General features: G+C 48.7%; 2 protein-coding genes across 2 annotated transcripts; both read right to left on the bottom strand.

The window, feature by feature from the left end:
• Positions 1-4,301: 4,301 nt before the first annotated feature.
• LOC8032447 (probable DNA primase large subunit) lies at positions 4,302-17,242 on the bottom strand. Its single transcript, XM_042288822.1, has 7 exons — positions 17,204-17,242; positions 14,108-14,316; positions 12,557-12,816; positions 11,933-12,144; positions 10,098-10,247; positions 8,664-8,948; positions 4,302-6,089 (listed from the first exon to the last, which is right to left on the bottom strand). The coding sequence occupies exons 2-7, from the start codon at positions 14,314-14,316 to the stop codon at positions 5,856-5,858; spliced, it is 1,350 nt and encodes a 449-aa protein (XP_042144756.1). The 5' UTR covers positions 17,204-17,242; the 3' UTR covers positions 4,302-5,855.
• On the bottom strand, positions 15,720-17,342 carry LOC8032450 (serine/threonine-protein phosphatase 2A regulatory subunit B'' subunit gamma). Its single transcript, XM_002409962.4, has one exon. It carries the CDS (start codon positions 17,166-17,168, stop codon positions 15,879-15,881), a length of 1,290 nt encoding a protein of 429 aa, XP_002410006.3. The 5' UTR covers positions 17,169-17,342; the 3' UTR covers positions 15,720-15,878.
• Positions 17,343-21,886: the final 4,544 nt, after the last annotated feature.

The following is a 21,886-nucleotide window of genomic DNA, read 5'->3' as shown; positions in this document are numbered from 1 at the left end:
ACAATGCTCGTGGGCGTCAAAAAAGTCCCCAAACTTCCTCCTTTTCTCCAAACGGATTTTGTACCAGAAACGTGCTGAAAACTCGGCAACGTACGCTCCTTATTTATCTTTTTACTGGTTAACCTAACGCTGGGAGGAGCTGCAAATTACTCAGTTAAACTGAAAATGGCATTTTTCGGGCATTGAGTACAATTGACGTATGCGGAGCTGAAGTTTGTCTGCTTTTTGCACAGGGGTTACAACGATGTCGGAACGCCGATTTCTTATTGGCCAATTTGAAAAAAAAAGTGGGTAGACCTTAAAGCGTCTAACTTTGAAGTCTACACACTATCCTTTCTATCAAAGTCAACCAGAGCTCGACGTCGTTCTGACGTCTCCGCAACTCCCGCGCGAAAAGCAGACGACTTGCTCTCTGCATGGTTTTAACGGCGGCATCCAGAGACCTATTGTGATACTGCACCTCCGCAGTGCTCACGTGCCAAAAAATGATTTATACGCGTACGAATTTAGTTTGCAAAGACGACCTGCATCGCTGGTGCGTGAAGGAAACCTCGAAACACTCGAGGAAACAAACTAATGTTTTTTTCTAACACCACGATCCGTGGCCCTGCGAGAGCCGGCGAGGGCTTGCGTTGAAGTTTGCATACCCTACGAGAGACGCGAAAAGAGTGTTTTTTTCAATCCAAGCACGAATGATTTCCGCGTCTTCTTTGAGGTTGAATTCTTCGTTTTCGGTGCCCCGTTTTACGGCGACACAGAATTCACTAATAAGATAAGTGCACGGTGGCAACGTCTCTTTCCGAGGCCTAGCATTCGATGTGCACTTGTTGTATTCTGTCGTGCGTCTGTTGCGCACTCGGAGATTATGGGACACTGAAGTGTCAAGTAGGATGCTCGTGCTGGAGGTGCTCCAACTGAAAACCTCTCTGCTGTTTTTGTTTTGGCGAAGCATACTCTAGCGACGCCGTTCTCGTCGCACTCGTTGTTGGGCCTAATGAGAGGGCGGAAGGTGACCAAACCGAACAACTGGTGAACTCCATCAGTGCCATCTGTTGCGTGCGACAGAAACGAAACGACTGGCGTCGTCTGGTACAATTGACGTCCCGAGTGCAGAGATTGTTTTTTGACTGTGGCACCCGCAACCGATTAAAGGACACAGGCAAAGGAAAAAAAACATTTATTTTAAACGGCCTAGATAAAAAAAAATGCCATAAAACAAATTTTGCCGAAAAAGCTTTTAGAGCTATATTTACACAGCGAAAAAAATTTGTAGTTGGCACCCGCAGGCGCCGCCACTGGTCACGTAATGCACCTGCGCGCCGCTGCAAATCGCGTCGCCGTTGGTTTAACATGTTTTTCCATACCGTATCCGCCGAAAGGAAACACTCTGGCGCGCCACTGCCGATTTCCCATTGGCAGACAGCTTTATCACGTGGTGCTTGCGCTCTTTCAGGAGCTTTCTTTGGGATATAAAAGTTACTCTTTAATCTTTGCACTTCAAACGGAAGATTAATGAGTAACTTTTAGAACCCATAGGAAGCTCCCAAAAGAGTGCAAGTACCACGGGACCATAGCGCCAACTACAAATTTGTTTCGCGCCGTATATATAGCTCTAAACTTTCTATTTTTTTTGTTGTGAATTTGTTTTATGACATTCTTTTTTATCTAGGCTGTTTTAAAAAAAAGTTCTTTTCCCTTTGCATGTGTGCTTCCAGAGCATCGGAGCAAGTCACGTGAGAACACAAAGTGGTGGAGTCGAGCCCACAAAGGCCTCGTTATTACTCAAGTAACTGGTTACCACCACAGCAACAGCGCCGTACGCGACAAGTATTTCTAGGATTCTCTTCCAACGTCAATTAAACTCGCATATTCCATCTCTATCGAGAATATATTAAAAATAAGGAATAAACATTAACAAATTTATGAGTTTGAAGTATTTAAACCAAAGTAGTGACTCCACATCCGTATTCACTGCCAATTTTTTTTTTTTCTCCTTTTAGAATCGTGGCCGTTGGCGATTGCAGCCGTGTAATCGACAAAATGTTCAGTTGGGTTAGTTGGTCCACGACTCAGTAAAAGCGCCGAAGGACAGGGACAAAGTGAAGGAGGTAATGACTCTGTGTTGTCGTTGCCTCCTTCACTTAGTCTTTGTCCTTCGGCGCTTCTATCCTGTCGTAAAAAACCTAGCCCAACTGAAGTGCTCCCTGTTGTCATTACCTCCTTCACTTCATCCCTGTCCTTCGGTGCTTCCATCCAGTCATAAACCAACTAGCCCAACTGAAGCGCTCCGTGTTGTCGTTACCTCCTTCGCTTTGTCCCTATCCTTCGGCGCTCCTATCCAGTCGTGTAATCGACCGCTTCTGTTTAAAACATTGTCCTGGCATTAGCACCCACCACTGGTGCACAGGTAAGTAGGTGATTGGCGTTTGGCAGCAGCCGCAAAGCACTATGGGCATTTTCACTTCCGGTTTGTAGCTAGCAGCCGACGCAGCACCATGGCTGCTATCGAAGTTTGCGCGGGTGTTGAACCCGATCAATTAGAGCTGCCTCCCTCTGCTGCTGGGTAGGTTACAAATTTCTGAGCGTCTGAAGTTACTTCTATGTGCATGTTAAGTAGGAATCGGTACTCGGAAGCATCGAGAACAGCCACGGAAGCGCAGGGGAGACGCAGCCGGCAGCAAGTTGCACTCTCACCGCGTTTTCTGCATTGTATAAAAACACGGGCTAGGTTAGCAATTACAGCGAAGCTGTTATGGGCTAGGGTCTGGGGAAAAATGCGTCCTCACATGTCAACAGAAAACTCCCCATTGGTACTGGCAAGTAGGAATAAATAAAAATAAAAAGAGGGGGCAAGCAGCATGAGTCAGCCTTCCTTGGCTTTATTAGATAGTGCGGTCCTGATCCCTTGTTATCATCTCTAGGCATCATCTTCGAGGTCGTCCTTGAGGTCCGAGACATTGTCCTTCAGGTCCGATACGTCCTCCTCGAGGTTGTCCGTTGTCCTAAAAGTCATCCTTGAGGTAGTCCTAGGCATCATCCTCTAGGCGTTATCCTCGAGGTCATCCTAGAAATCGTCCACGAGGTTGTCCTAGAAATCATCCTTGTAGTCGTCTTTGAGGTCATCCGAGATGTTGTCCTCTAGGCGTCTTTCTAGAAGTCGTCCTTGAGGTCATCCTAGACGTCCTCTAGGCATCGTCCTAGAAGTCGTCCTTTAGGAATCATACTTGAGGTTCATGTGAAGGTGACTGGTCCTCCATCTTCACATGAAGTGCATGGGCTCTACAATTTTTTTTTGTTTTTTTGTTTTCCTCTTGAGCCAGTGCACTTCATTGGGTTTTGTTTATTTTTGATGGTTACATTAGATCACATCACTGACTGAAATAGATGTGAATGTATGCCGTGGGACTTGGGTAGTTGAAATGCCCGATCGGATCAGAGCTTTGGCATACTTTCTTGGAGAAATCGAAACGCCACTTCTGTACAAAGTTTTTTTTAGATGCGCGAGAATCCTTGCTTTTAAACCACCACGTTTTTTTGTACTTACAAGTTGTCCCCCGTATACCATGGCTTTCCTCCCGCACGTTTTTTTAATGATGTCGTGAAGAAAGCTTGCATAAACGAGCACCGATCTTGATATGGGCTACGCAGGGTCGCACGACTGCCTTATTATCCGTCAAAATGTAGGTGCTGCTTGCTTGCTTTGTTTATTTATATTATAGCAAGCTGACCCGTCCTTTGGTTTATTTATATTATAGCTAGCCACCCATTCATGCCACTTCGCGGCAACAGTGTGCAGCAGCTCGTTACAGAAGAAGCTAATCTGAGCTGTCGATGTAACAAACTATCGATGAAACAGTCTGTCAACGAAATGTTGTGCAATGAAGTGATTGCCTCTACGGGATCACAGGCAATCCGACATTCGCTTGGGTCGCATGCCGCATTCTCGCGGATGCCTTGTACGACAAGCAGTGCTCACCTTTTTCCGAATAAATCGAGACCTTTCTCTGGGTGTCAAGAGACTGTTAGAAATCCTTCTTTCGCACGGCCCCTTTGTGAAGAAAGAGAGAACACGTTGTGCTGACCTGTAACAAAATGGGCTGCGTGTAAACGAGCACCAACGCTTGGCTACCACAGGTCACCTCGTTCCGTCGCTCGCTTAACAGCAACGGCCGATCGCTGGTTACGTTCCTTTGTCCCACAGGAACAGAGACATCTTATGCCCTTGATGGCTTGCATTAGAAGAACGTACCGCGGAGCAGTGAACCATTTTCACCATGAATACAGCACGGCTACCACACCTAGAAGGGCTCTCGATGCAGCTGAACGAACCACAACTGGCACCAGACAAACTGGAAGCATGAAATCACGCAACGCCTTGTTTCAAATGACGAAACTTCCGGCTCAAACGTTGGTGACTTATTGAGCGTACGGTTGTCTCATAAACTGTTCCCGAAGAGATCATTACCTTAGCAGACGGCAATGTTGCAGCGGTGGGCGTTCATCCGAAGTTGGTTGGTTTCGCACCAGACAACTCTTGGCCAGCAGACGACAGCCGGGACACAATGACATACATGCTTCGGTGACGTGTTGTCACGTGCCTCGCTCAGACTCTCCTATTGAGTCGCGGGGGCCGTAGCCTCCACAGTTGGCCAAGTTAATGTGAAACGGCATATAGGGTCGCGCACCCTTTACGCCGGCATGCCAGCAACAAACTTTCAGGCATTTTAAACAAAATACACCCAAAATTACCCTTTTTTTTTTTTTTTTATGGATTTGTTAGATTGTGTTGACGGTCAAATTTAGTTCATTATTTCGAGTTCATAAATGCATGGAGCCCTATGAAAATCTGTGGGGTAATTCTGTACTCATAAAATCGAGTTTCAACCATATACATGCGTTGCACGTGACATATGGCACCATAGCAGCCGCCATTGCTCCGTACCATGCTCCTGAGCCCATACCTTCTGCATACATCTCGCAAAATCGAATTTGTTCTTCTTGGCAAGCCGTTTAGAAAGGAACAGGATCGATGATGCCAAATGTTTGCTGCGAAAGGTACGTACACAGGAACATGGTACGGAGCAATGGCGGCTGACGCGACGTCGATGCAAGCCATGTTATCCGATTTCTCTCCTGTGGTCGGCAGTGGATCCCAATCTTTATGATCTTAAGGAACCTCTAGCTACTTTGAGTGAGAGCGAAGGAGCCTTCCCCCTTGACAATTTTCGAACGAAGTAGTTGCAAAGCCCACACATGTTCTCCATTTGTTCCTTTGTCTCGGGTTTTTGTGATTAAGGTTATTGCAGATGTTGGGGGGGAAAGGGTGGGAGTGGGTCCAGTTTATAGTGCATCGATGCACGACGCAACCATGGTTAAGTTACGCTCAAACTGGAAAAACATGCCTAGGTTCGCATCCCTGAGATCACAGCGTGAGAACCCCACGCACTAGTAGCAACTTTGTGTCGAAGGTCGGCAAAATCAATCCACCCACTTTAGGCAAACAGCTGCGGCAGTGTTTCGAAATGCCAAACTTTCGGTAAGCATATTTGGGGTTTTTACGTACCAAACCTATGAAGGGCATCCGGCACGCCCGGCGGAGAGTCGCGGATTAATTTCAAACACCCAAGAGTGGGGGGAGCTTTTGATGCGCACACGAAATCTCAATCGGACGGCACCTTCTCCGCAACGCACTTCTGTCGGATTGTGGGCACCTCGGCTGAGATTCGAACCCGCCGAACAGACAGGCGCTTCGCCTCAGATCCACCGAACTTTCGGCAACGCGCACATCTCCCGAACCGGGCTAGGTTCGATTGCCAGCCTCTCTTCGACGAGCACTCGTCCCTCCAATCACGCACTCAGTCCACGTCGGCATCAGACTGTCCTCCGAGTTGGTCCACCAAACTCTTGAAGGTGTGGTAGTACTGAGACGGCTTCTGGAAGTGCACCGACGAGCCTTGGGCGTCGTCCAGGTCCATGAGGTCAATGCCTTCGGGGCACAGTGGCCGTGCAGAGCGCACCAGGTGCAGCCTGCACGCCGCAGACGCTCTCCCGTCTTGGCACAGCCGGCCGAGGTCCTCCATGTCCGTAGCCTGCGGGTGAAACGTGCACTCCGGTCTAGAGGAAAAGCTGCGTTCGTTCCGGCTCCTTCGGAAAGACGTGCACATCGGTGGTCCCAGTGGGTGGAAAACACCAGCATTGTACAGAGGCAGGTACAATGAGGCAGAAAAACTTTATAAAAAAAATTAGTGATAAACACTGGCACGGCACCCGCTACATATCACTTGACACGGCAATTGATGCCGCAGATCGTGGACACGGCAAATTGGTGTTTCACAACGCAATAAAGACGCAGGACTTCATTCGCTACGAACTCCCGCATCGTAGGAAAGAATATCGCAGACTGCTTATGCAGCAGATTCGTGTTTCATGGAGCATGTGCGGAAACCGGCTGCAAAACTTGCATGCCACGGAAACCGATATCACGCAGATCGCGGACAAAGAACGCCGGAACTCGTTCCGACCTTGCATGTCACGGGAACGCTGACAAAAACGCGGGAACCCGCTGTGAACTCGCTTGTCACGCACACCGGTACCGCAGATCGTGCGGTTGATGCGATTCCCGTCAAACATTGCGTGATGTCCGATGGGAATCGCATCAACCACGTGATCGGGGGTGGGCGATGTTTCGGAATTTTTATGTTATGTACGGATATTTAGCCAAAAAACCGGGATGGCTGATCTCTCGCGGGAGGGCACCCTCACGGTATTTCACGGTAGGCATGGAGAAAGGTGTCGTTCTTCACCCGTGAAGTTTAATACCTGTACAACACCGTATACAAGCTGCTCGGTTGATGATAATTAGATTTGGGAAATTGCAGTGATGCAATGCTCGTAAAAACAAAGTTTTTTTTTACAGAAGTGTGTTAAAAGTATTCATGATAGGTTTTGTTTTGCTGAATACTGCAGTAACTTTGCTTGGCACCGTGCAAGTTTGCAGTTGTATTGCTATAAAAGGTGTTCTGCAAAACCAGATGGTCAAATACTCCGCCAATGTTCCTTTTATAGCGATTGTTGTCGAGTAGAGATTTCAATTTGAACCTACCAATGACGTATGCCAGAGGCCTTCGAGATCAAGTGAGCAAGACAATGGACCATGTGCAAGAAGCAGGTATCTACGCTGGTCTAGTCCACCCCACTATCCATTTTACTGACTCGTAACGCTACAGCATGTCCCCCCCCCCCCCCCCCCCCAAAAAAAAAAATATGTACAGTTCTTTTCACCGCAAATAATAACTATGCAACTCCAAATGATAATTTTTCTCCCAAATGTAGCGCTAATGATCCGCGATGCCAATTTCTTAACTATTCGTCATCTCATTCAAAAATTGTGTGATTTTCTGAGAATTTCAATCGGAAATTTTGCCCATTTTCGGTAAATGGAGAGAGAGAGAGAAAAGGCCTGCGAAAGAGGAAATGCTAAGTGTATCCTAGCCAGAGGTCAGACGGTCATTAGTTAGGGGGAGTAGAGGAGTGGATTCGGGAAATTGTACTATTCAGCTCCATGTATTTGAGAGTTCTGTCAACCGCCATTTTCCCATCAAACATTTTTGAAAATCAACTTTTAAATAAAAAAATATAATGGTTAGTTCTGAAACTTAGGCATCTACATTTTGGCGGAAAATGGGCGCCAGAGATGCAGAGTTTCTTTTTGCGGTGTAACAAACCTTGTAAATTTTTTGGGGGGACAGCCTAGCTGTACATTTTTAAAGCTTAAATAATAAGGCATGCCATGTTGTGGACAGCCACTACTGGGAATAGCTTGCACCTTGTTAGTTTCCATCCAATTACAAAGGTACACCGCATTGCATGACATCTGTAAATGCAACACTGGCGCTTTCTCCCATTTCGCTCGTATGACGAGAACCAAATTTTGTCCTAGGTTAGTGGCTCGAACAAGCGCTTGCCACCACAGCAGTTTTGAGGACCACCACGCAATCCTAGGAGGAGAACGGGGCAAACCGGCATTCTTGCGTCAGTGCCACCCGCGTCGTCGCACCCCGCATGCGTCTTCTTGCAGTCTCCGCCATCGTCCCGTGCCATGTGAGCCCGGGGTTTACTCGCTCAATGGATGTACCCAATTCCCGGTTCGAGAATTTTTTGATACGAAGCTGCGTGGGTGTGCCACGAGCAAACGCAAACGTTCCTTCGGGCGGATGCTAGATCCCGTCGACTCCGTTGAGCTACGGTGACCTAGATTGAGCTCCCGAATGGTCGCTTTTGTGACCCTTGTGGCTTATCTTTCGCCTCCAAGTTGGTACAAAGACTCCCTCCCATTCCTATAGGCGCCTTTTTTTTTTGTTTGAGTTTCCTCCCAAGAAATCCTTGAACCAAGTCTCCAACCAGGGGGAGGGTAGGGCACCGGTTTTTTCTGAAAGGTAGATTTCTCGGTGTAACCGCATAACTGCCATTAAGTTTCCATCGACTCACAGTGTTCTGACCTATGGCAATTCTGGAACGTTGAGGCGAGGCCGCTACACATAAAGCACATTGGCACCGGGAAGACAAAGCGACGAGTTAACTCGCCCTAGTCGGCAAAGTCGCCACAGGTCGGGCGATGACGCCACTTGCGACCTGGGCAGTCGAAAAACAAAAGATGGACGTACCGACAGGGATCCGTCCGTCCCGAAGTCCCCGGGGCCCGCCCCGGCCACGAAGGGGCAGTGGTCCGTGTCCTGCAGCTGGCGGCAGCCGTGGGCGGTGTAGTCTTTGCGGGCCCCCTCAAGGCCATACATGTGGCACACGCTGTAGCGCAGCTGGCGGTTGTGCGTCTGCCAGCCGTGGCCGCAGGTGGCCCCCCGCCCCGGCCGCTGGCTGTAGAAGTGGCCCCACAAGAGCAGGCTCTCGGACACTGGAAGCCCCAGCTCCTTGAGGAACAGCGTCAGGCGAAACTGGGCGGGAGAGGACGCTTAGCGGGTACGCTTGGAAAGGACACGAGAGGAATTAAAGAGAAATTGGACGCGTTATATACGAGCTCGGTTCAGTTGCGGACGAGTGGTGAGGACACGAGTCGGTCTCGAGACCCAAAGACTGGGAACTCTGCGTGATCCAGGGTTTAGGTGTACGCCGACACGTAGCTCCGACGTCGCGCCGCGGCAATGGCGCTGCCGTGGGCAAGGCGCGTGTTCGGCACAAATCTGGTTTCTGCACACGTGCTGTACTTACACCTGGTATAAACAAACGCCGACTTGTTTGTAACTGCCGCCATTGCGGTGGTTTTGCTCCGAATGCACCACCAATTTTTTGTGCCGCAATTCGCTTCATCAATTTCGTTGTTTTTCTTAGCAAGAACTGGTAAGAATGATCGTTGGCACGTTGCGATGATGTCGTGGGCGAGCCTAGAATATGAGATTACACGGGCTGGCTTTTCGACTCCCCAGCTGTTTTCCACCTAGATCTATGAAAGTGCTAGACATGTTATTTCAACTTCGAACGTCAACGTGTGCCCTTGGATTTCCACGTACCAAATGAGCCTTCTTTTCCCCGTCTCGATGAGAGGATACAGCGGTAGTACATACATGGCGCCTTCTGTTTTCGGACAGCTATTGGCTGCGCTGGTTTCTCTTTTGCCCTCGTTTAGCTTTTAGCGAGCTCGATTGAATGGATTACTCGTCACCAAGAAATAATCCCTTCCTCGGCGGTTGCGTTTCTAAAGAGGGGCTCCAGTCAGTTAAGGGGAAAAATAAATGTAAACATACAGCGTATGTAGACAGGCATGGATTCTTGTTTTATGTTTTATGAAAGTGTTCATTCTGAGCCCCGGTTAGCCAGGGGGAACAAACAGCTCCGTGGCCCCTTAGATGCCGCCAAAGGACCACAAAAGCCCCGAAAAAAAAGCCGGCAGCTGCCGGAACGCTTCTTATTTAAAAGTATGGACACGTTTAGTTTTTAAAAAGTTAGCCGAACGTAACTCGCATCTCGGTTGGAATAACCGGTTGGAATAACCGGCAAACGCATATTCATAGTGCGTCTGACACGGACAAATCTGGAAGCAACGTTGCGTGAAACTAATGTGGATCATCCGTTATGCGAGGGCTTACCCTATCCTCGTGGGGAAGCCTGTTTTCCCTGAGGAGCATTGAATACATCTTGGCCATGCAGGGCGGGAACCAGAAAGATTCTGCAGCCACCTGGGACCAAAGCAGCAGTCCCCGTCCCACCTGATGCGAGTGCTTCTTGCTCACGAGGTCCTGCAGGAAAGTCAAAGCCATTCTTGGAGCCAAAGTTTTCGCAGACTCAAAATTGCGAAAGGAACAGCTGCACCGCGTTTCAGCTGCGATGGCCAACGCCGCCTCCTTTCCCGCGTCCCCCACTCCTGAGGTTTCGCTTATTCAATGGTCAATGCCCACCCCTGTCTGCTTCGATCTGGATGAGCATAGTACCGGCACTGGCCGTAATTCTCGTCTGCAGCCGAGAAAGGTCGACTTCTTGCTGTCTAAATATACATAAAACAAATTTGACTTCTGACTTCAAAGAATACTAGAAATAGGCCAGGGCTGTCCAAGCAGTAGGGGTTAAGAAAACACAGTGAGGTACAGTCTTGAAACAAAATGAACTAAAGGTAACTGGCAGACAACAAACACGAAACCAAAAGATTGAGGTACACCTAAGCACTTTTTACGAGTTGTGAGTGCGAAAGCATGCAAGTCGCTCGTCCGATCCCTTTTTTGTCTGCTGTGTACTTTTCGTCGCCGGTCAGTGCGTGTACTCCCATGGGCAAGGTGACCTTGGACGCTCCATGCCCAGGGGGGCAACGACACGCTGATGGACACGCAGCGCCATGGGGTGAGCGGTTGTAGAAACTGACGAGCACAGCGGCCAATGGGAGCCCTGTCGACGCGCACCAGCCAATGGAACAGAAGGAAACTAGGTGCCGTTTTTGCGCTTCAAAATGTCAGCTCTTTCCATGAGACAGTTAATGCTTTCGCATTAAAAGAGAAAAATGATTTTGTGCCGATGGCAATGCATATTGCGGTTAAAACTGGCTGTGAGAGGAGAAGAGCAAAATTTTTTTCGGATTACTAGAAGAGATGTGCTATCGCCGGTAACAGATCCGAATGCTAAAGCATTCCAATCACCCGATGTGAATACAAAGCAGGGGCACTTGCAATCTTTCTAAAACAGCCCCTGTTTGACGTTTCAAACAAGGACGTGAATATGGCCTTTTCAGGCAGCAGCTGATGCGAGATAAGGAAACTCATAAATAAGGTGCAACATGTACTTAAGGGCAACTGAAAAGAAAAAAAATGTTTTTTCTAAACATCCTTAGTGGGACATACGTGTCAAAAAAAAAAAAAATTTATGCAAAATATTTTTTTTTAGAATATTGACGGCGAGAGATTTATTTGAAATTCTCTGCGCAAAGTCCGTGACGTCACAGAATGGTCGTTCGCTCATCAACGAGATGGTCATTTGGTCTTTCCACCTCAACGTGAAGGCGAAGCCGATTTACCTCTCCTCCACGCGCTCGAAATGCCAAGAGAGAAAACAAGTGGAAAGGAGCTGTCCGCCAACTAAAAAGTGTCTCGTGCCGTTAATATTGCTGTAATTTTTTTTTTTTGCGTAAAGTTAATTTTTTGGCTTGCACGTTTCAACTACTGTTCAAAAGACAACATTTCTTTTCAGGGGTTCTTTAAGATTGGGTGATGCCACATGCAGCTGAGCATGACACAACATACCCAGCAGTATAAGAAGTTCAGCTGAAATAACACGCGTGCATCTTCTTGAAGCCTAGCGGTGGCCGTCTCTGAGAATTACTGTTCTTGAATTAAGCGAGCGCGACTCGGTTATTGGCCCAGAATGTTCCAATCTGTCACTCGCACGTCGTTTGGCCTTAAGCGACGGTGCCACGGAAGAAGAGGCTGCGGGGTCTTACCTGCAAGACGTTTGCGAGCTCAACCATCCGCTTGTCCTGAAACAGCTGGCGGAAGTTGGCCGAACGTCCGAAGTGCTCGATTCCCCGGCGGAGCGTTTCCTCAAACAGGCACGTCAAGAGTTGGCCCAGAAAAGGCGTCATGACCGTGGCGATTCCTCTGTTGAGCGTCACGCTGCGGGTGCTTACCAACGACAGGGCGTGCTCGAAGGGAACTGAAAATAAAAACAGAGGGAAACCATCCCGTCTGAGCTCGCGGATAATGTGCAAGACACGTGGAGAGATTCACCGTGGAAAGTTCTGGCACCCATGTTTGTCCAAATCTAGACGGTATCAAAATATCGAACAAACAATGCAGGAGGAAAACCAATATTTTCTTCCCTCCCGATCGAGACTTTAGACTTGGTAAAGATTACATACATTTAGAATGCACGCCCATCACATAGGTAGCACGGTATGTATTCCCCAAAAATTACGACCTGCAGTGCTGCGATATTTATCGAGGGTGCTGGATCAACCGCTCGTAAGAGTGAGTCCCGAAACAAACAAAAAAATGTTGATTTCAAACGTGGCAGCTTGAACGTTCTATCGAAACTACGGCACGGTTCCCAATGCGCTCGCAGTTACCTTGAACTTGGAACTCCCTGTCGTGGCTGATGTCGTCCCATTTTCCGAACATTGCATCGAGGACCTTGGTCAACGTTTCGAGAACGTTCCGATAGTCCTGGGCGAGCTTGCATCCCAGCGTCAATTGCACCTCTTCGCGGATGTGCCCAAGGATGCCCCATTTCTCGTCCCAGGAAAGTTTTTCAAAACGGTAGCGGAAGAGCATGGCCTCTGCACGCACAACGTGTTCGAGCGCCGACCGCTGCGTCACTAGGACGGACCTGCGAGGAAATCGTCCGCTTACACAATTCCTACTCGCTGCAGACTCCCCACTAAAATAGCACTTTGCTAAGACGACTTTCGGTGACACTGAGGCGCAGCAAGTTGGTGGAACCTCAGAGAACTTCGAGAAGGGGTGCACCCAGCATCCAAAGTCAATGCTTGTATCACAAGCTCATTTACAGGCAAATGAGCATTGGGCGACTTGTGCCTCGTCTCCAGATATATGCAGCGATGATACATGTTAAGATGGTTTTCTAAAGGGTACAAGCGTGAAAGTGAGATCCACATTGCGCGAGATGCTGCCTTATAATCTTTTTTGAGAGGAGCTACGTGTGGCATGTCTTTCATGAGGAGAGGTCAGTCACCAAGGAGGTCGTAGCTACTCCTAGACCCGCAATAATCACATTCACGCCCCTTTAACGACTAAAGAGGATGCATTCCTTCTAAATTGTTAATCTCCACTGGGTCTTGAAGCCTGCCTGTAGTAGCTGTCAACAAAGCTCTACACTGCAGCCTATGCCTTTACCTAAGTTAACTTTCAGTGCCTAAATATGGTCCCTTAAAGGGACCTTGAAATTAATGGTTGATGGGAAAATGAATGATACTCTGCTTCCTAGAGGGAATACGTCCAGTGCTAAGTGACCAGTAATAAGACCAGTGCTAAATGACCAGTACTGGCTACAGGAGTTTTTCCTTTTGCCTATTTGGTTACTTCTAGGGCTGTGTACCCATTACAGGGTATCTTCTGTTTGTTCCACCTTTAGTGAGTGCTATGGAGGGAGTTATCTATTGCCAAGAAATGCCCCTGCTGGTTGCAAAGAGGAAGCTTCCTCAACGGCAAGAAAGCGAATCAGACGTTTACCCTCGGACGTAGGGACGGTCTGTCTTTGAGGTGCGGCGACACTGTTGCACGCGAAACATTTGGCCAGAGCAACATGATCGCTAGCCCAGGATCTTTAACGTGCACCTTGGAGTAGTGATGCACACCTGCACAATGCTCATCCCGAACGGGCAGGGCTGGGGTCTGAACGCAGGAATTCCAAAGAGCGTGGGCTTTCGCTCCACGTGCTCCGAGCCGCAATGCCTCGACACACTAGGCCACCAGTCCCCTTCCTCAAACACACAGAATCTGTCGGATACGTGCGAGTACATTGGTTGAAAAAAAAAAGTAGTCGAGCAGCAAAGGGCGCTCCGAGCTTCATCTATCCTTTTTCTATCGCGCAAAAACCCCGCTTCACAAACGTGGGAGAAATTACGAATGTGCCGCATAGGTCCTCCACGTGGCCAAACCTGACGACAAAGTGCGACACGAGGTCCTCCGTGGTGCCCTCGTGGAGGCACTCGTGACAGGTGTCGTCCTGCTCGAGGACCCGTCGGATGGCCTCGACGTCGCCTTCGGACGCGTCGATCTTGATCAGGAGCGCCATCCTCTTGCAGCAAATGTCCCGCAGCAGATCCAGCGGAACGTCCAACAGCGGAGGGTGGATGTAGAAGATCATCTGCAAGCGCGTTCAGCCCCGCTCATTTTGGGAAATTGCGGCGCAGGAAAGCTGCTGCTAAGGACAAGCACTCGGAAATGCATGCAGAAGGGGGAAAAGCTTTACGCTTCTTGGGTTCGTTGAAACTCGAGGTAGTGCTTTTAATGAGCCATAAACGGTTTTGGTTCTGTCTGGAGACGCTGAGCGTAACATGATAAGGGCAATTAACTTCATTAGCACACAGAATGTGCACAGGACTACGGTCGGCGATGGGTTATCTCGGTAGATGCTCCGCCTAACGTGCGACCGTTGCCTTCCACCTGGGTTTGGCCGTGCATGTGACGAAGCGTTATCGAAGGCAGAAACCTGGCTCTTGGGGTGACGCATCTACTTGCTTTTTGACCTGTCGCCAAAAATAAAAACATTGTAATCCTGTTGTAGAACATCTGCTAGCCCACCAGGCTATGCTCCGTTCACCTCTAAGCTGACAACGTGGTGGAGGCTACGAGCTCGCTGGACCAGTCGTACGTAGATCCTCTGCCACACGATCACCCCCTCGCAGAGAAAGTGGTCAGGTGATGTAAAGCAGATGGCTGGTTGGTTTGGCGAGCGTGTAGCTCCCACCAATCGCATCAGCTTGGGGGTGAACGAAGTGTAGCGGGCACTTCGAAAGAGGAAATATGCACATCCATGATGACTGCACGAAGAAGTTGTTTCAATATGCATTGTGGAAGCTAATCGCTCCTGAAGATATGCGCCAAGAAACTGAGGGAGAGGAGGAGATCAGAGTGTGCGGTGACATCAGAACGCCAAGTTCTTTTTGGAATGATTAATGGGTAGACCTAAAACTACCTTCCTCTGTCTACACTGCACTCGTCGAACGCGGAATGCCGGCGTGTCAAACTCGTTGGAACATGGAACGCCAGCGTCTGACTCTCGCGTTCGAATCTGTTCAACGAGTGCAGTGAAGACAAAGGCAGCTGGCTTTACTGTAGAATACCGTGCATCCGCCCATTCCACGCTAAGTGCCCAACCCCAACATTTGAAACATCTGAAAAAATATGCGCGGTACATATGTAAAACTGATGACCTCAGATGCACATATCCCCTATTTTTTTTGCAATAATCTACAAATTTTGAGTGGGCGCTTGCACGGTATTTTATGGTATGTCTATTCCCCAATCATTCCGATCAAAATTTGACATTCTGACGTCTCCGCACACTCTCGTCTCCTTCTCTTTCTCAGTTTCTCGGAGCACAAGATAGACTGCTGAATTAAAATATTAAGGCGAACGAGCATAATAAAGGAGGACTCGTCTTCTTCATGTCCCCATCTGTTCGTTGTGGTGGTTATGAATGATTGACGAACATTTTACGCAGTTCCCCGCAACAGTGCTAGCAAACATGAAGGCAACACTTGCAGTCAAGTTTTTTTTTTTATTTAATTTGATGCTAGGGTTATAGAGGCACCCCAAATGTCTTTGATGAAAATACAAAAGAAGGCTTCCCAAGAAGTTGCCATGTATGTACAAAGAAAAGTCACCAGTTCATCATGCACCAAAGACTTTTCACACACTGCGCAGTTACACCTCTGCCGCCAGCGTCTCTCGGTTGTCGTAAGCCCAAAACTCGTTGAAGTCTATCAGGATGCTCACCACCGTGCCCCCCTTCCCACAACGAATCAAATCACGCAGTGTGATCCTGGTTGGATCCTCGGGCTTCACCATGTCAAAGATCTCATCCTTCACGTCCTCGAATCCCACCGGTTCCTGGTCATGAAGCCTCATCTGCTCCTGGATGTCGCGGAAGAAGTAATTGAGCGAAAAGACGTCCAGGTAGCCACATCCTTTCACGTCCAGGATCCGGAAGAAGAACTGCAGGGCCTGCGGTTCCTTACGGTTCTCCAGAGCAAGCACGAGCTCCAGGTAAGTCTTGTAGTCTATGTCCCCGTCGTACGTCTGGCACTCCTGGAAGACCCTGTCAACAAAGGCCCCCGTTAAGGAGCCCTTGCCGTAGCGTGCCAGTTCGGACTTGCTCAGCATCCCGGTCCTGGTGCGGTCTAGGTTGAGATAGTCTCCGTAGACCTTGAGAGCAGACGGCGCGGAGAACCAGTTGTTCTCCAGATCCGTCTTGGTGAGCTTGTCGTCGCGCAGCTCCGTGAAGTCATCGAGGAAAGGGCAGCACAGGATGTCCTGTATCTTGATTCTTCCCGTTCGAAGCGGGTCTAGGAAGAAACAGAACTTGCGCAACGCGGTGCAGACGTAGAACGAGTGGAAGGACCGCTCGATGCCGTCGATCTGTGGCAGCTGGGGGATGAGTTCCTTGATGTAGGTCTCGAGGTCGTGCTCGCGGAGGTAGCCCTGACCCGAGACGTCGTAGAGGGACAGTCCGATGCGGGTCTGCCGGAGCCAGACCTTTTTCATCACGTAGTTGAACAAGTCCAGCACGGAGATCCGCCCGTAAGGGTCGTTCTGCAAGAGCTTCGAGAACACCTTGGCTGAGAAGAAAGAGCGGTACTTCTCGCCGCAACGGCTTTCGACTTTCTTGAAATCGCCATAGTTGATCATGGACTCCTCGTGAAGAGGTGGAGAAGGGCTGTTTTCCAGCTCGCTCAGGAGGGTCTTGAGTTCGTCGTGATCGAGGAGCTCAACGCTGCGTCTTTCCAGGAAACGGGCCCGAGACTCCTCGCGGAGTTTTTGGGAGAGTACGTTGTCGTCCGACGGCAGTTTGTAGTGGAACCGTGGGATCGCGTTTGCTTCCGAATGCTTGCTTCGGCTGGCGTAGAGTTCGGCAAACAGCTCCGTGTCCGTCTTGCCGCTGTCTCCGTCGGCCGCTGTACGAGCGGCTTTTCGCAGCGCATCGGCGAGACTCATACTTAGCTAAGCGATTCTAAGTGGAAATGGCTTACCTTGGGTTTTTAATCACATGGAGACCCGCAAGGCCTCAGGTCGCTTTTCAAACTGTGTGCAGAGGTAAACAAACAGTAGAAAGGTAGTAGAGGTAGTAGATAGGCTGCCGATTCGCAGATAGTGGTTGATTGTAATCCGCTGTGCGGATTGTGTTGGATCACGTTGGATTCGTATCCGCACTCCCAAGTGCGTGCAGAGCGGACGCGGGAAACTTTGAACACACTGACGATGTTTGCTGTGCGGATTGTGTTGGATCACGTTGGATTCTTATCCGCACTCCCAAGAGCTTGCAGAGCGGACGCGCTGCTCGCGCTGCAGAACCTAGGGATCCTGGGTTCGAGCCCCACCCCTGCCCGTTTCGATCTGGATGAGCATCGTACCGGCGTGCGGTCGTGTATCACTACTGCGTGGTGCACGTTAAAGACCCCAGGCTAGCGGCTGTACCGCACTGGCTAAATTTCTCATCTACAGCTGGGAGACTCGTCGCCCCTGTGAGGCAGACCAAGTTCTAGGCTGTATAAACACACACACAACCCAATTTTTTTTAGAGCGGACGCGGGAAACTTTGAACACACTGACTAACGATGTTTGTGGTGTTGCATTGGCATGTTGGCAGAATCGAGTCCATAGAAATATTAGTGGTTATACGGTGTTTAGTTGGACGGAGACCTGTGTTTCGGAGGTCAATAAATTTTAAACAAATGCGTGGTTATGCTGATATATAATGCAATGAACGCAAAGGTGCAAGCGAGCTGTTCAAGATTAATGCATGGTTACCTTTTCCGAAATTGATTAGCATTAGGTGACGCTTCTGGATACAGATTGAACTGTACTCGCGCTTCGGGGACTTGAGAGAAAAGGCATCAATGAGGGCACTAGCGATTTCTTATTTTACAGCGAAGCTTTTTACCGCTAGGGTTCCGTGTACTTTTCGTGTGCGTCAAGAAAAAAAAGAGAGGGCTCTCACCGCCCTCTCTTTGTAATCGTTCCAAGCGCTTGCGTGCCTAGTTTCCTTTCCTTCCGCCGGGTGGCGTTCCCGTCGCGCGTATCTAGTCTAGTAGCGCAATCTAGAACGCCGCCTCTCGGCGACTAGTGGCGAACGCCCGGAGGTTCCAACTGCGGTCAGAAATGCATGGAGAACGTGAGAAAATCGTTGTTTCTTCAGTATTGTGGGGATGTACGGAATGGCAGTCGTTTTTGACATAATAATGAAACATTTTAGAATAATTTTCGCTAAGTTTTGTGCCCCGCAAGGACGTGACTTTTTTTAAAAAATTGCCTGAGCGGCATCATGCAGCAGACGACACGGCGACGTCACACCATTCACGTGACCCGCTCCGGCCAACCCGAAAAGCCCATCTCCGCTGCGAGCAAAAATCGTCTGCTTCAAACGCCATTGACTTGGAAATAGCCTTCTCAAAATTTGCACACGCATCCGATATTATTAAAACTTTGATAAAATGTTTAGTGCTTTACTAAATTCACGACAGACTAGTTTTGAAAAGTGTGAACTCGGCGTTCATTTTCTAATCAGCCGTGTTGAGTCGATCTCCATGTATTCTCCCATAGGGCTGGCCGCCTCCTGGAACCCTGAGTACCACGTGACTCGCGCCGATCCGCTCTGTCGGCCATGTTGTCGGCAAAACACGGAGTTCAAAGGATTGCGCTACTCTGCTCCGTAGGAGCTATATAGTGCTCTAGTCTCCTCCGGCTCCTCGGGGCGGCGATAGTCCTCGACGTACCTTTCGTCACGATGACCACCTATCAAGACAATATGGAGTTTTAGAATAACGTACGCAATGTTAGCGCACGCCAGCGCTAAATTTAGCGCTTGCGTTAGCGCACGCTACGCAAGAGAGTTTTAGAATAGCGTCTCCGCCGCAACGCGAAAGTCCAAGCATCTCGCGCTTGCAACGCCACCAAGATAGTCACAATTTTTATTTCACACTCGAAATGCTGTAACTTAAAAGAAAAAAAGATTTTTTTTTGTCTAGAGTAACATGTTAGATTTGTTTAAACATGAGAATGCGACGCGAGCGGTCGACCGGTCGTGTCCGCCTGCGTTGCTTGGGCAAGAGAGGTCTCGTGTACCCTCCTTGTCGTGTACTGACCTTCGCACACCGTACCTCCGCCGAGAAATGTTCGCGCGTCGCAAGCATCAACTTGCCGGTGATCATTGCCCACCTTACTGGGTTTTCCAAACCGAGCGCAATGTCGTTCACTATTGAAAATCGCAGTCGCGAGAAAACCGCCGACGTCGCACTCACGAGTCAGGGATGTCGTGAACTTTTGTCGAACCGGATTTTTAGGTCGAACTTTCGGGGTTCCAGTGGTTCGACAAACCTTCAAGTTTGAGAAAGTCGAACCTGGTCGAACACGAACCTCGACCGGTTCACGACATCCCTACTCACGACTAGGAGTGTAGCGAACCGGTCGAGGTTCGCGTTCGACCAGGGTCGTCTTTTTCTACCTTCTTGTGAAAAGTTCGACTCAGGTTCGACTGTTACGCGCATGCGCGACAGACTGGCTAGTTGGATTCGGATTGGATGGTGAAGGCTAAGGGATGATTGGTTATTTCAGTTAATACAGTAAAAAAGGAAAATTATTAACTTCTTCGGTGATTAGAATTAGTTTCTGCGAAGACCATGCTGAAAGGGGCTGAAATATTAATTAGACTCGAGAAAAGACACGGAGGTTTGATGAGATGACATTTTAAATTTTTTTCCAGAGGATGCTCGGTAAAGCGTGGGGTATTGTGTATTGTCGGACTTGTGGAGAGCAACCACCTTCCGATCATATGAATATGTGCGATAAAAAAATGAATAGACCAGTGTTGTTTTGGTTTTTTTTTTTTTGTTTTTTTTTTTTGTTTTTTTAGAAACTTTGAGTTAATTCCATCAACGCCACAACAAGTGGAAAACTTCAATTTGCAGATTAAATTCATAATTCCCACAGAATCAGTAACAATAGGGTCCATTGGAAAGAACTCGCAGTTACGTAATTGTGGCACTGCGTGTACACAAGGATTTTGAAAGGACCTTGAAAAAACGTCGTTTAGCACAGAGCAACATTCGTCACTGCGCATGATGTGGTCCCTTCAATTCAAAAGGGATACATGGTATTTTTCTTAGTAAGTTTTAAAATCTTCCAGAACTGTGACGGGTTATAAACGAAAATCGATGGAAGCGTGTATTTTTTGCCGAAAATTTGGAGTTTATCGGAGTTTATGTTTGTTTGATTCCCAATTCTCCGAAATTCGGAGTTCAATTTCGCAGTGTTTATTCTTAAAAAAAAAAAAAAAAATACTATCCGGGTGTAAACGTATGCTCGATAAAAAAAAAACAAAAAAAAACTCGTGTTTGTATTAATTATTATTTTCTTCAGTTGTATTTGGCGTTGGTGTCATTACTACTGGCAATACTGATTTGTCCTACGAGAAAAGTTACACACAAGTGTTGCTTCGATAAATGTCGATACCCTAAAATCAATAAACACCTGGAGGTAGTCGCTGGGAAGCTTGTATTCATTCCATACTATTCCATCTCCCTACCGCGCGGCCACGCGAGGTAGAGTGGTAAGGGTGTAATAGACAAGTTTCAACTGTCCCTCTCCCCCACCATTGCTTTTACTGTTCAAAAAAAATTTAACCTCTCCTTCCCCTGAAGCACAAATAGTATAACCCAAACTGGAAACATAAATAGTGGCTTTTGTCGTGACCCGAAAGTACAATGACCTGTTGTCCTGTCCGAAATTCGAAACAATTCGTTTAGTGGCATTTTCACAGGACCATTGACTCTACGCGCTGATCAAACCATTAATTGTAAAAAAAAGTGTGTGTGTTTGTGTGTGTGTGTGGGGGGGGGGGGAGGGGGGGGGGAAGGGGGGGGGGATTGGCACATCGAAATTCGGAATTTATCGGATAAATCCGAACTGACCAACATCTTACCGGCGGGTGCTTTGTTGAGTTTTTCGGATTTATCCGAAATCACGGAACCTTATAGTTATAAGCGAGAATCGATGGAAGATAACTTCTTCGTCGTCACTCAATGTGCAGAGGGACACCCTTTGTACTGTCAGCGTCACGCGTTTTCCGCGCGGAGAGCCACCGAGCCCGCCAGACAGAGACCCAGACAGTCGACCAAGAAGTGAGAGCCGTTTACAACTCCCTGTAACACCGAATTAGAGCGCAGCTCTTGAGGAGGAGGAGGGAAGGGTACTGGGGGGGGGGGGTCAACTGACCGGAGGGGGGGTCACGTGACCTTGGGGGGTGACAATGACAATGCCGATGATGTCGTCGGTGACGATGACGATGCGGATACCGATGACGTCATTAGTGACGTCACTGATGACGTCACCAGTGATGATGACGATGCGGATGTTGGTGACGTCATCAGTGATGATGCGGATGCCGGTGACGACATCAGTGACGTCACTGATGACGTCCTCAGTGATGATGACGATGCGGATGTCGGTGACGTCATCAGGGATGATGACGATGCGGATGCCGGTGACGTCATCAGAGACGTCACTGATAATGTCATCAGTGATGATGACGATGACAATGCGGATGCCGGTGACGTCATCAGTGACGATGACGTCATCGGGGGTCACGTGACCTCGGCGGGGGGTCACGTGCCCTTGGGGGTCTCGTGACTTCAGGGGAGTCACGTGACTTCGGGGGT

Source organism: Ixodes scapularis, unplaced genomic scaffold, assembly GCF_016920785.2.
Source record: "Ixodes scapularis isolate PalLabHiFi unplaced genomic scaffold, ASM1692078v2 PGA_scaffold11__112_contigs__length_91849675, whole genome shotgun sequence".
NCBI lineage: Eukaryota > Metazoa > Arthropoda > Arachnida > Ixodida > Ixodidae > Ixodes > Ixodes scapularis.
This window is presented reverse-complemented; position numbering and strand designations above follow the sequence as displayed.

Excerpts from the sequence above, each read along its gene's own strand:
- LOC8032447 (XM_042288822.1), bottom strand. The coding sequence starts at position 14,316 with ATGATCTTCTACATCCACCCTCCGCTGTTGGACGTTCCGCTGGATCTG. Across the intron at positions 12,817-14,107 it reads GTGTCGCACTTTGTCGTCAG|GTCCGTCCTAGTGACGCAGC; the intron begins GTTTGGCCACGT and ends ATTTCCTCGCAG. Across the intron at positions 8,949-10,097 it reads GGCTTCCCCACGAGGATAGG|TTTCGCCTGACGCTGTTCCT; the intron begins GTAAGCCCTCGC and ends TCTCCCGCCCAG.
- LOC8032450 (XM_002409962.4), bottom strand. The coding sequence starts at position 17,168 with ATGAGTCTCGCCGATGCGCTGCGAAAAGCCGCTCGTACAGCGGCCGAC.